The 15124-nt window shown below is 39.2% G+C and overlaps 1 protein-coding gene across 1 annotated transcript in view; it reads right to left on the reverse strand.

Moving 5' to 3' along the window:
- Nucleotides 1–15124, reverse strand: part of Ccdc175 (coiled-coil domain containing 175) — a 68401-nt gene that overhangs the window by 642 nt on the left and 52635 nt on the right. The window contains exons 16-20 of the mRNA XM_047539836.1: nucleotides 9517–9669; nucleotides 7924–8026; nucleotides 5667–5710; nucleotides 4583–4745; nucleotides 77–222 (exon numbers count right to left, since the gene is read on the reverse strand). Of these exons, the coding sequence (XP_047395792.1) occupies nucleotides 128–222; nucleotides 4583–4745; nucleotides 5667–5710; nucleotides 7924–8026; nucleotides 9517–9669 (558 nt within the window). The 3' untranslated portion in view covers nucleotides 77–127. The remainder of the gene's footprint in view (nucleotides 1–76; nucleotides 223–4582; nucleotides 4746–5666; nucleotides 5711–7923; nucleotides 8027–9516; nucleotides 9670–15124) is intronic.

The following is a 15124-nucleotide window of genomic DNA, read 5'->3' on the forward strand; positions in this document are numbered from 1 at the left end:
TTAGGTAGTTTACTTACATCTCACACTTTGAACACTTCTATTAATAGTTACAAGATAAGAAAATAAGTGAACTCACTTCTGTGGTTTTGTTTTTGCCTTTCAAATTTACAGCAATTGTGTCCTTCAGTTATTTTGATGAGTTACTCTTTGTTAATGCCTTTTCCCTAGTACATTTAGAGGCTTGGGAATGAACTCTTTTCGTATGCTTCTGTTTCTTCTTTTCTGTAGGAATAAAAATAAAATTTTAATTCTATTTGTATTTCATACAAGTTTGGAGATTATCAGAGTGCATAAAAATTCCAAGTTGCCCAAAGAATCCTCAACTGGAAAATTATGTAACTGAGTATGTGGCAGGGGGGTATCAAGAATCTGATTACCAGGACTATATTTTCAGGTCCCACTGTATTTGAGGCTATTTTAACAATCATCTTTTAAGATATCTTGTTATAACAGAAAAATGTGTGTGCAAAAGGAGAAATCCTGCAAATTATTACAATTCCTCAGAGGCGAAGAATTTCAGGAATATCTGCATTTTAAATTTGCTTTCATTAAAACAATCCTATTAGAATTCAGAACCACTGTGGTTCCTGATATTACTAAATAATTTGGAAAACATGATCATTAGAAATATACAAAACAAATGTCCTTGCTCAGCTGTGTCAAGTTCAACTTAGGAGCTTGTAGAATATTGCCTTTCTTGCTGCTTGGTGTATGGTAATAATTTTGTTAACCAGTCCTGAATACTTCAAATGTCAAAATATTTTCTTGATTAATTTGGGTCAATTTGGGTCAATTGATAAGTTTAGTAACTGCATTATTATACAGTTGTCTAAATGTATATAGGTTTGTAAGACATTGAAACTGCAGGAGAAGTTTTTAAACATGTCTGGTCCCACCTCCAGATATTCATGTTGAATTGGCTTGGGGTGCATCCTGAGCCTCAGATTTTTTTCAAACTTCCATATGATTTTAATGTTTTGAAAATCACTGGTCTAATCTCTCTTTATTGTTCTTAATTTTTCCAGAAGAACTTTGACAATTACTGGGCATGTGATTTTGTTTTTTTTTTTCTCCCCCCAAATTTGATTCTTCTATAATTATAAAATTATAAACGGGTTCTTTTCCAAAATTAAATGCTCAAAGTATACAGAATTGTATAATTTTCTATCACAATCACTAAAAGATAATTGACAGTTGTATGAATGGACAAACTGGCACCCCTAGCTGCTCCCCATACAGCCAAACTACTGGTAGTTCTTGGCCAGCCTGTGTCTGTGCTAATCCTTCCAGAAGACACCTATATGCTCCCCAAACCCAATAATACTTAAGAGTTTTATCCTCCCATAGCCATGTAATAGAAGAGATCCACCTTATTCTAATCTCCTCGCTTGTCTGATTTTCACAAGGGGTGTGCACTTCAAGGTTCAGGGCCTGAGTCTGATTCAACTTTGTCACTGCAACATCTGGTCTGGTGCCGGCTGAGGGCACCCGATACTGTAATGAAGCCATCCCAGTGATCCAAAAGGAAGGCAGGGTCTACAGGGCTGCAGTGACATCTTGTGTTCAGACAGAACAGAGCAGGTTATTTATTACCCTGGGAGAGATCAAGGTCTTCAAGAGAAATCCGTCGATGGGAGAAGCAATTCAACAGGGAATGTTCAAAAGCTAGATTGTAGGTGGCTGAGAGATGATCATGTAATCCAAGGGTCAAGTTTTACTCTTTCCCCATGAGGGTGGTAGATTTCAAGGATCTAATAAGTTGACTATTATGGGTTTGATGTTTTATAGCTCTTGTTAATTATCACCAAATTATTTTATAACTGGGGACACTGAGAAGCAGAGGTTAAAATAACATCATAAGAAGCAGAACAGGCATTCCAGCCTAGGTCCACCTTGCCCCAAAGCCTGCACACCAGTGACCCAGAAGTAGAGCTAAGAAGATCTATGGGAAGCCAGAAACTTCTTCAGATCTCAGCTTCATCTCCAGTTCCTCAGAGATCTCTCCCCTGATTCCTGATTCCTCAAACAGCTTATCTCCCTCCTAGGTTCTTTCACACTTCTGCCCCACCTTCTGTACACTTGGGATTTTATATGTATCTATGCAATGCCTGATTCTCCCATTGTACTAAGGTGGGCAAGTTATATCTCAAGGGTAATTCTGCTACAGTGGGAGAGGTAAGCAGTGGATACAGAGATCTCATGGCTGGCAAAACCAAAAAGCATTATCTGGCCTCTTACAGGAAAAGTTTGTCAACCTCTGTACTGGACTGTGAGTTCCATTTGGGCAGGGACTGTATTTGTTTCATTCACCATTGTAACCCAGGTGTCTTAACAGTTTGGCACAAAACAGGCACTCCGTAAATATTTGTGAATATAGTTTAGCAATAGCAGTAATAAGTAAGGTGAAACCTAAAAAACAGGAGAAATTTCAAGTATCTGTATGCCCAATTATCAATATTTCATTGACTACAAATAGTACTGAATTTTAAGTTGAAATTCTAAATTTCATTTTCAATGAAAATTTTATTTTACCTGGATTGGTCATTGCTTAACACTTTGCTCATCTTTGAGTGGCCTAGAACAAAGCCTTTATTCTCCCCTGTCTCAGCCTATGTGATCCTTAGGGCCCGCCATGTTGCCAACAGAGCTCACTGTGAACCTCTCTGAGTAACCAAAGAAGAACACGTAGTTCAGGGGTTGGCAACCTTCTCCCATCCAGGGCCAAATAGTGAATATTTTAGGTTTGGTAGGACACACAGCCTCTCTGAGTGTGGTTATGTGTCTATAAAATGTATGAACACAGAAGTGTGAATTTCATATAATTTTATGATGTCATGAAACATTATTCTTTTTGGTTCTTTCAACCATTTAAAGGTATAAAACTCACTCTTAGTTCTGGGCCTCAGGGAGACAGGAGTGGGGCTGGTTTGGTCCCAGGCCATAGTACTACTAACCCCTATAGCAGACAATAGATTTGCCCAGGAATCTTCACAACGTTTTTAACATCTAGAAAATGGGAAGCAACTAAGAATATAGGGAGGAGTTCAAAGCTAAAAAAACTCCAAGTTTTAATTTTGCCAGTTTTCAGTAGTCTCTAGACTGTCTTCAACCTCCAGGGTTTGGTGATGCTAATTTTGATCATGGGAGATTCAGGTCATTGATCTCCAGATTCCTTTGCCCTTTCATCTATGTCATGCAGGCCAAGTTATTTATACTTTTATATCTATATCTATCTATCTATCTATCTATCTATATATATATATATATATATGTACATATATGTAGAAAGAGACAAAAGTAAAAATTTAGAAGGACAACGAATATAACATCTGCTTCCTGTGTATGTATTAATCCTTATACCCCCACTTTGTAGAGCATCAGCTGCCCTAGAAGTAGAATCTATGATCTGGAGTCTACATCATAGCCGATTCTTAACACATCAGCCTTGAACTCCATTTGGAGAAACAAGAGAGTGCTCCACTATGATCAGGAGATAAATTAACCTGTCCTGTGGACTATCTGACACTTAGAAATTATTTAGCTCTTTAAATTACGTGACCTAGAGGACTGGGATGGCCAGGCCTAGTCAAGGAAATGCAAAGAGAAGCAAGACCCACCAGGGATCCCTTATGCACTTAGACATAATAAACATTCCCAGGCTCCCCAAGGACCACTGGAACAGCTGATGGGAAGGTGACCCACATAAGTCACTGGTTACTGAAGCAGTGTTTCCTGTCAAGCAAAGGCCCCAGAATTGCCACATGCTATTTTTAATCCTATCACTTTCCCTCATTCTATTTTTGTCCCATTTCACTTTCTAGAGCCCACCTTTAAGATAGCTTATCTAGTGGTTATGCTCCTTAAAGTCAAGCCTGAAGAACATCATAGAGCTCTACATTTGCCAGACGATGCTATTTTCTTTCATCACCCCAGCTCTCCTTTATACCCTGTTCTTCCTTCTTCCTAGCTCACTGCACCCGTCACACCTTTCCAAGTGTCTCTGCCCCTGGGACCCCTGGATTGTGCTGGTGCAAGGTTTCACCTTCACTTCTCACCGCAGCCCTTGGGACAGAGCTCTGGGGCCTGCAGGGATTGAAGATGAAGCTGATATGCCACTGGAGAGACTGTGCTCCTTGCTTAGAGGCAAACAATCTAGGCAGGACATGTTAAGAAGCCCCTGAAGACTTTTCAGAGAAGGCAACATTTGCTGTTTTCAAAGCTAAATTCAGTTCAGGAAGAAAAGGGGGAATTATATTCAATTTCTTCTATTTAAGAAGACAAGGATGTGTTTAATCAGTTTAAAAAGAACTTCTCTGAAAAACATGTTGTTTAAAAGTGCTTTTAAAAAGTCATAAGGAAGTTAAGATTCAGTTATCTAGAAAATTCTTCTGAATGGAAGGGAGAATTGGCAAGTACTTTTATACTGCTGCATTCAACCTACAAGCTAGTATCAATGTTCAGTTGGGTGTTTGTGACATTATTGGGGATGAGTTACTTGGCACTCTTGTTTGCCTCTTTTGATGTTACCAGCTACAGTGAAATATCAGGGAGTTGTCACCAGAAGCACTAAGCTGTTGCTTACTAAGAAGGTCTGTTGGTGATTCTTGGTTCATAAGAGAACGCAGTTCTTCAATATTCCCTTCTATCCAACTATTGAGGGTTTCAATTTTTTTATCTCTTTCTTGCAGTTTGTTCATTAGATTTTGGATTTCACGCAAGATCTCTTCACCGTTGTTCACCAAGTCCTTAAAGAGATAGCATTTGGGGGGGTATGTGAATATAAATCGCAACAAAATAACACACATCCTGAATGAATTCTGTCCAAAACAAAAGGATTACACATGCAGAATGCAATATGGGTGAGTGTGTAGATAGCTGATTCACAAAGTTCTGTAAAAGAGCTCAGAGAAATAGACTCTCAAATGAGAAGATTTAATGGAATGCTTACTGAGTTTGGAATTTTTAGTGGTAGTGGTGGCATAAAAATTCAGTATAGCACTGCAGAGGAGGTAAAGATTAAGAGAAAACTTTGGAATCAGGCAGGATCTGAGTTTTAAACTGCCCCCAATTCATGACTTGGTCTTGAGCAAGTTACATCAACTCTGAGCCTCTGTAGCTTCATCTCAAAAAGACATCATCAATACTTTATTCAGTGTTTTGTTTGTTAAACAAGGATTTTTATGTCAACGTTAAATGTTTAGAAAGGAGCAGAGCCTGAATTTAAATCCCAGCCTACCTGGGGAAGGGTGGGGGTGTCGCATGATTGGTAAAACTGAAGAGTGCTGGAGCTTAGAACTGACAACTTTGTCCTCGAACAAAATGTGCTCCATCGGAGCTTGCAAGAGAAAGAAAGGAAGAAAGAAGGAAGGAAAGAGAGGAGAGGAGAGGTGGAAAGAAGGAAAGAAAAGTCTTCCCTCTTTAACTGAGTGGGAGTATTGGAAGATAGTAAGGATTAAGATTTCACAGTGACATTTGGCACAACGGATACCTTTCAGGATGTGACGGTCACACCAGCTCTGTCACTCTCCTGTAATTTTGAACTCTTATCCTTACAGACACACATACATGTATGCATGCACATATACATTTATTCCATAGGTGAACGTTTCTGGAAATATGTTACTTATGGAGGCAGCAAACATGTACAAAAAAAAAAAAATGCTCACCTTAACTGTAGCCTGAAATTCTGTCCACAAATCTACATAACGTGCTGAAATAGATTTAAAAATACATTGGTTACTGAGCCAATTTGAACATTTTAATAAAACTAGTGTTTGTTTTTATTTTTCAAGAAGTATTTCTATCTGAAATTTTCTGTGTCCAAAATGACAGAATGATTAATTGGATCAGACTTGCTCTGCCACTGCCTCTTTTCAGACCCACAGCACAAGCAGGGCAGGGCAATTTTGTACACAGATACAAAAAGCTGCACCAAGATTAGCAAACTGGATTCAGCAACAGATAAAACCAACAAAAGCCTTTGAACCAGGGGACTTTATTCCAGGAATGGGAAATTGGTTTAGTAATCAAATCTCCATGGAGGCAATTTTCTACATGAACAGCGTAGCCTGAAAAATACCATGCAGGCCTCTCAGGAGCCATCTGGGCTGTGGAGGCTGGTCACATGAGCACTGTATACCTCCATGACGGACCCCTTGATAGACACCCTGGATATCTCAACCCAGGCAACACTCTACATGTGTGGCCACATGTTCTTACTGGGAAACGAAGTGCATTCAGACAATGCCACTGGGAGAGGACACTGGAATCTTAGACCTGTTTCCCTCCACGTGTTGCCTTGCATGCTTTTTCCCTTTGCTGATTTCACAGTGTGTGTGTGTGTGTGTGTTTTTACTGTAATAACAATAATTATAACAGCCTCTGAGTCCTGTGGATCTTTCTAACTAACTATTAAGCCTGTGGGTGGTCCTGGGAACAGCTAAACCAAAAGCTGTAAAATACTAACATATTAAACTAAAAGCTCTTCAAGATCTTGGGAGAGGCAAAAACGTCTTAGGCATTAATCCTAAAAGACTTGAATAGGACACATAGCAGAGTGCAGTTTCCAAATACGGCCCCACAATACATCCCATTCCACCTGCTCCCTCTCCAACATGATGCTGATACTCCTCCCAGTGAGGGGTGGTGTTGGTGCCCCTTTCCCTTGTACTGGGTAACTGCCTTAACCCTGAGAGTAATGTGGCAGTAACACTCTGACTTCTGAGCATAGGTCATAAAACTTCTGCTTTGTTCTCTTGGGATTCTTGCTTTGGAGCCAAGCAGCTATATGCAGAGGCCATAAAGAGGTGTTCTGACCAACTAGGGATCCACTGAGATTTAGTTGAGAGCAAGCATCAACTTCAGACACATCAATGAATGGGTCCTTAGATGATTCCAGCTCCCCACTGTTGCACTATCCACAACCTTTGAGCTGTGCCAGCTGAGGCTTGCAGAGCAGACATGAGTGTTCTCCAAACTCTGAGCAAATTGCCAATTTGTGAGCAAAGTAATGATCTGTCTTAAGCCACTAGGTCTGTGATATTTGGTATGCTGCAAAAGACAACTGGTTGGTTCAAGACACTTCACAAAAGATGGCACACAAATGGCCAAAAATACACCTGAAATGATATTTGACAACATTATTCATAAGGAAAAGCAAATTAAAACCACAATAAAATGCCATTCCCTACTTATTAAAATGGTTAAAATGTGAACACTTTAAAGTGTTCTGGAAATTTTAAGTGTTGGTGGATGTGGAGCAATGGGAATTCTTCTACATCACTAGTGAAATAAAAAATGGGTACGACCATTTTGTACTTTAATGAAAATTGGCAGTTTCTTAAAAGGCAATCATATACTAAACATATAATCCAGCAATTTGACTCCTAGGTATTTACCCAAGAGGAAAAGAAAAACATATCTACAAAAATACTTATCAACAAATGGTCACAGCTGCTTCATTAATAATAACTCTAAACTGAGTGTCCTTTAATTGGTGGATGGATAAGCAAATTATGGTATATTCATACAATGGACTACTCGCATACAGCTATAAGAAAAGTAAACTAATGAGACAAGGAACTATCTGAACAAATCTTAGAGAACATTTTGCTTAGTCCAAGAATCTAGGTACAAATGTGTGCAAACTCTATTATTTGATTTATTATTAGTGTGAGAAAGCAGATAATGGTTTCCAGGATTTGGTGATGGGAGTGGGAGATCAAGTGTGAAGGGATACAAGGCAAGTGTTGTAATGATGAAAATCTCTGCATCTCACTGTGGAGGTAGTGGTTACAGTTAGGTACATTTGCCAAAACTCATTACACCTAAAATAGGTACACTTTATTATAAGCAAACTAATAAAATTGATTTCAACAAAACAAAAACTTTATGTGCAAGGAATACCCATGACACATTACTTACTGTGCTGAGTTATCAGTTCCCAAGATACGTTACTTAAGTTGTATGTAAGCTCTTCTTGGCCTTTTCTGTATTTCTCTATATTGTTCTTCATATATGAAATATACTGAAAATGAAAGGCATGTGATTGTTTTTAGCAGTTTAGTTACTGTGGGTTAAATATCCATGTAGTCATTCAGCACACGTGTTGATTCCTTCTCTGTGACACCAACTCTTCTATGTGTGGGGGTGACAGTGGTGAGTGCCCTTTTCCAGGCTTCCATCTGTGGAGGGATCCTGCTTTCTACCAAGTATTTCAGCACCCAATAAACATGCTATTCTGAATTTAATTTGCCAAAATAAGAAATTAAGAGATGTTTGAATGCACATGTATATAAACACACACACACACACACACACACACACACACGTTCCTTATGCAAAATGTGTGTGCAGCAGGTGTCACAAGTCAGTAATTATTGAGACAGAAGACCCCATGGAATTGCCCACTTGATTGAGAGGTTTCATTAGATTATGCGATGGTGGTGGAAGTAGTCTGGGTAATAAAATCATGGTTTTTCTCTTCTGACCTCCCAATGCTCAGAAGTTTAAAACTCTAGAGTTTCTAGGAATTCTAAAAATATGGACTTTGGGATAAATATTTGGCACTGGCCCAGTTTCAGGAGAGAAACAGGCAAATACTATAAATTATGAATAAAATTCTTTGAAATTGAAGAGGTGAACATGAGAATGTTGCACAGGACCGTTTATAACCATGGATTAGAGTCTTCCTATGTATATTTGATTTTGTGACATGCTGGGCATGGCTTGCCTGCTTGTAGTAAACTAAAGTGAAAGCCACATTAAGCCAAGTCCCAAGTATCATTTCTGTCCCTCTTTGAACAGAAAGATTGTCAGCCTGGTTAAGCTGGACTTTCCTGTTTCTCCCAGAACTATCCTTTCTTGGTCCCTCTTTGATCTCCTTTTCTGCAGTTTATGCCTTCCAAATTGCTTTCTCCGGTGCCCTGTACACAACTCACTGATCCATTCAACACTGACCCTGAAGAGATCTTCCATGTGTAAATCCTGCCTCTGTGTTAATGATACCCAGAGAGAATTCTCCTCTGAACTCCTAACATGGTGTGGTTTGGTGCTTTAACTCTAGAGACCTACCCTGTCCACCCTGTTGCATATGAATTGTAATTATCCACTTATATATGCATCTCTTCAGCTAGATTATGAGCCTCTTAAAGGCAGAATCTTACTCATTCACTATCCTTTGCCAAATGCCTGGAACTCACTATTAACTTTTTCTTAATAAAGTAATGCTTATACCTTATTTTAAAATTCAAATACAAAAATGTGTATACTGTGTATACTGTATCATTCTAGGCATCGAAAGTCCAAAACCAGGCAAAGCTAGTCACTGGTGTAGGAAGCCAATACTGTTACTCTTGTGGAGAGGGGAATAGTGACTAGAAGGATGTAAAAAATACCTGGATACTGTTAATTCTTTGCTTTAAAAGTTCTTATCTTCTTTTCTCACACAATTATTATTGATCTGAAGCCAAAAGCCAATGGGAACCATTATGCAAAATGAGGCATTCTTGAACTTACTTTTTTTAATCTTTCATTTTCCAGGAGTAAAAGGTTTGCTTTTTGATCATTTACAAAGATTTCATATTCTAAATTCTTTAGAATTTCAAAATGATCTCTGACTTTCTTACTTTCACGATCTCGTAATTCTTGTAATTCCTGCTTCATTTTCTCCTGCTCAAACATAAAAGCCACAATTATCTCACAGAGCTCAAAGAACAGGGCACCAGGAAACTGGACTACCTAGATCATAGAGCTTGGTTCTAAATTAATTCCTGGAGCTGAGGCTGTAGACATCTTTTCCTAGAAAAACTTGCAAACTCTAAAGATGACTCGTGAAAATTTATTCATGGACTTTGAGAAAGAGATCATGTTAAAAACTCCAGACATGGAGACAACTCTACAGAAAGTAAATACTTTGATGTACAAAAGACTGCCTGGCCAAAAAAAAAAAAAAAAAAAAAAAGGATGGGGGAAAGGAGGGAAATTTATTGAGGTTTTTTAAAAGAATTAATGTTTCTTGAAGGATTTTTAAAAATTATCTACTGAATTCTCTCTTTGGTGCTCAGTTGTTATACTGCTACAAATCACCTGGTCTTTATTCATGCATAATCATCACCAAAGTCATCTAACTAAGAAGATAGAACTGTATTTATGGGAGACTTAACTTACAATTGTCTCTTTCATGTTTCTCTCTCTCTCTCTCTTTTTTTTTTTGGTCCTGGGGATTGAACTCAGGGCCTTGTGCTTGCAAGGCCAGCACTCTACCGACTGAGCTATCTCCCCAGCCCTCATGTTTCTCTTTGTAACATATTGCAAGTTACTTTTTGTTATCAGTGCACCTCAAAGAATAGGATGTTTCTTTTTACATTTAACTGATTTTATATACATGACTTATCGTGGACTACCGCTTATAAATTCTAAATAGGTAGTAAAAACCTCTTCACCTGTTCCTATTTCATTCACTCCCACATAACCTCTGCCAATCGTCATTCATCCTTAAAAAGTATAATCTGTCTTCACCTTATCAAGAAGAAAATTGGATTTTCCCCTCCTGTTGGCTGGTTCTTAGTTGTATCTCTCTCTCTTACATATGTGTGTGCCTGTACATGCATGCACATGTGGATGTGTATGCATGCACACACAGTATGACCAAAATTTAAAAACATTGTCATTGGCCAGGTGTGGTGGGGTGCACTTGTAATTCCAGTGGCTTGCCAGGCTGAGACAGGAAGATTGCAAGTTCAAAGCCAGCCTCAGCCTCTTAGCGAAGCCCTCTGCAACTTAGTGAGATCCTGTCTCAAAATAAAAAATAAAAATGGCTTCAGTGGTGAAGCCCTCCTGGGTTCAATCCCCAGCACCAAAACAAACATAAAAACAAAATAAAAAAAATTGGCGTTGAAAGAATAAGTATAAGAAATGTGGATATCATGAATACTTTAAAGGTGCCATGTAAATATACTGCCAGAATACACCAGAATTGTCTTAAAAGAAGAATGAAGGGGCGATCCAAGATGGCGGCCTAGAGGGAGACTGCACCCCCGGTCGCTCCAGAACCCAGGAGTTAAGAAGGGGAGGCATTGAGAGACTCGGACTGAAGTGGAGCCACGGGTGAGTCTGCCCACTGGGTAAAGCTTGGCCCGGGTGGCAGGCCCAGATAGAGGTGGCTTATCGGAACTGGGCAGGGCAGCTAGAGTCATCCACAGGCAGTCCTGCGCACTCCGGCGGTGGGCCCCGCCCACACAGCCAGCTTCTCCAGGTTCTCGGAACGGAACTGGCCCGCTAGTGAGAGCCTGTCTGAACAGAGCAGGCTCTGAGTCCCGGAGCCGCTGCAGTGCAGTGTACTCCTGCAAAGAACCAGCGGAGAGCCTCGATCTGCAATCAGCCTCAGGGATAAGGGCAGGGCAGCCGGAGACCTCTTCAGGCGGCTCTGCCCACTCCGGCTGCGGGCTCTCTTCACGGGGCGATCCAAGATGGCGGCCTAGAGGGAGACTGCACCCCCGGTCACTCCAGAACCCAGGAGTTAAGAAGGGGAGGCATTGAGAGACTCGGACTGAAGTGGAGCCACGGGTGAGTCTGCCCACTGGGTAAAGCTCAGCCCGGGTGGCAGGCCCAGATAGAGGTGGCTTAGCAGAGCCGGGCAGGGCAGCTTGAGTCTTCCCAAGGTAGTCTTCCACACTCCGGCAGTGGGCTCTTCCCACACGGCCAGCTGCACGGTGCAGGCCCACAGTGAGAGCATTTCCGCACAGAGCCAGTTCCAAAACGTGGAACCAGTAGGGGGCTAGGGGCAGTATTCTTCGAATGAGCTGCTTTATCAGATTCCTCCAAGACATCAGGCTACTGAAGGCTGGGAGGTGATACACTGGAAATCTACTGGGACACTATAAGCCAATAGTGGAAAACTGCAATATCTCAGGGTCCCACTGACAACTGACCATTATGAGAAAACAAGGGAAGAAAATGTCCCAAACAAACCTAGATACTACATCAATAAAACCCAATGACAGCACAGCAGAAGAAATGTCAGAAAGGGAGTTCAGAATGTACGTAATTAAAACGATCAGGGAAGCTAATGAGGAGATGAAAGAGCAAATGCAGGCATTGAAGGAGGAGATGAAAGAGCAAATGCAGGCATTAAATGATCGCACCAATCAACAGTTAAAAGACCAAATACGGGAAGCAAGAGATCATTTCAATAAAGAGTTAGAGATACTGAAAAAAAACCAAACTGAAATCCTTGAAATGAAGGAAACAATAAACCAAGTTAAAAACTCCATAGAAAGCATAACCAATAGGATAGAACACCTGGAAGACAGAACCTCAGACATTGAAGACAAAATATTTAACCTTGAAAACAAAGTTGAACAAACAGAGAAGATGGTAAGAAATCATGAACAGAATCTCCAAGAACTATGGGATATCATGAAAAGGCCAAATTTGAGAATTATTGGGATTGAGGAAGGCTTAGAGAAACAAACCAAAGGAATGAACAATCTATTCAATGAAATAATAACAGAAAATTTCCCAAATCTGAAGAACGAAATGGAAAACCAAGTACAAGAGGCTTATAGAACTCCAAACATACAAAATTACAACAGACCCACACCAAGGCACATTATTATGAAAATACCTAACATACAAAATAAAGACAGAATTTTAAAGGCCGCGAGAGAAAAGAATCAAATTACATTCAGAGGGAAACCAATAAGAATATCAGCAGATTTTTCAATCCAGACCCTAAAAGCTAGAAGGGCCTGGAACAACATATACCAAGCCCTGAAAGAAAACGGATGCCAACCAAGAATCTTATACCCAGCAAAACTTACCTTCAAATTTGACGATGAAATAAGATCCTTCCATGATAAACAAAAGCTAAAGGAATTTACAAAAAGAAAGCCAGCATTACAGAACATTCTCAGCAAAATATTCCATGAGGAAGAGATGAAAAACAACGATGCAAATCAGCAACAGGAGGCGCTAGCCTAAAGGAATAGCCAAATAAAGGAGAAACCAAATCATGTCAAAAACAAATATGAGTCAATTGACTGGGAATACAAATCATATCACAATAATAACCCTGAATGTTAATGGCCTGAATTCATCAATCAAAAGACACAGACTGGCAGATTGGATTAAAAAGAAAAATCCAACAATATGCTGCCTGCAAGAGACTCATCTCATAGAAAGAGACACCCATAGACTAAAGGTGAAAGGATGGGGACAAACATACCATGCACACGGACACAGCAAAAAAGCTGGAGTATCCATCCTCATCTCAGATAATGTGGACTTCAAACCAAAACTAGTCAGAAGGGATAAAGAAGGACATTACATGCTGCTTAAGGGAAGCATAAATCAGCAAGACATAACAATCATAAATATCTATGCCCCGAACATTGGCTCATCCACGTACGTCAAACAAATCCTTCTCAATTCCAGAAATCAAATAGACCACAACACAATAATACTAGGTGATTTTAACACACCTCTCTCACCACTGGATAGATCGTCCAAACAAAAATTGAATAAAGAAACTATAGATCTCAACAACACAATCAGCAATTTAGACTTAACGGACATATATAGAATATACCATCCAACAAAGAATGAATACACTTTCTTCTCAGCAGCACATGGATCCTTCTCTAAAATAGACCATATTTTATGCCACAAAGCTACTGTTAGTAAATACAAGAAGATAGAGATACTACCTTGTACTCTATCAGATCATAATGGATTGAAATTAGAAATAAATGACAGAATAAAAAACAGAAACTTCTCCAATACCTGGAGACTAAATAATACACTATTATATGATGAATGGATAACAGAAGACATCAGGAGGGAAATAAAAAAATTCTTAGAAGTAAACGAGAACAAAGACACATCATATCAAAATCTCTGGGACACTATGAAAGCAGTACTTAGAGGAAGATTTATTTCATGGGGTGCATTCAAAAAAAGAAGTAGAAATCAACAAATAAACGACTTAACACTACAGCTCAAAGCACTAGAAAAAGAAGAGCAGACCAATACCAAAAGTAGTAGAAGACAGGAAATAGTTAAAATCAGAGCCGAAATCAACGAAATCGAAACAAAAGAAACAATTGGAAAAATTAATAAAATAAATAGTTGGTTCTTTGAAAAAATAAATAAAATTGATAAACCCTTAGCCACACTAACAAAGAGAAAGAGGGAGAAAACTCAAATTACTAAAATTCGGAATGAACAAGGAAACATCACAACAGACACGAGTGAAATACAAAACATAATTAGAAGCTATTTCGAAAATCTATACTCCAACAAAACAGAAAACCTCGAAGACATCAACAAATTTCTAGAGACATATGAACTACCTAAACTGAACGAGGAGGACATACACAACTTAAATAAACCAATTTCAAGCAATGAAATAGAAGAGGTCATCAAAAGCCTACCAACAAAGAAAAGTCCAGGACCAGATGGGTTCTCAGCCGAGTTCTACAAAACCTTTAAAGAAGAGCTCATTCCAATACTCCTCAAACTATTCCATGAAATAGAAGAGGAGGGAACCCTACCAAACTCGTTCTATGAAGCCAATTTCACCCTGATACCTAAACCAGACAGAGACACATCGAGGAAAGAAAATTTCAGACCAATATCCTTAATGAACATCGATGCAAAAATTCTCAACAAAATTTTAGCAAATCGCATACAAATATATATTAAAAAGATAGTGCACCACGATCAAGTGGGTTTTATCCCAGGGATGCAAGGTTGGTTCAACATTCGGAAATCAATAAATGTCATTCACCATATCAACAGACTTAAAGTTAAGAATCACATGATTATTTCAATAGATGCAGAAAAAGCATTCGATAAAATACAGCATCCCTTCATGCTCAAAACACTAGAAAAAATTGGGGTAGTGGGAACATTCCTAAACATTATAAAGGCCATCTACGGTAAGCCCATGGCTAATATCATTCTAAATGGTGAAAAACTGAAAGCATTCCCCCTAAAAACTGGAACAAGGCAGGGATGCCCTCTTTCACCGCTTCTATTCAACATCGTCCTTGAGACTCTAGCCAGAGCAATCAGACAAACCAAAGAAATTAAAGGGATACGAATAGGAAAAGAAGAACTCAAA

The sequence above is a fragment of the Sciurus carolinensis genome, chromosome 2 (genome assembly GCF_902686445.1).
Source record: "Sciurus carolinensis chromosome 2, mSciCar1.2, whole genome shotgun sequence".
Classification (NCBI taxonomy): Eukaryota; Metazoa; Chordata; class Mammalia; order Rodentia; family Sciuridae; genus Sciurus; species Sciurus carolinensis.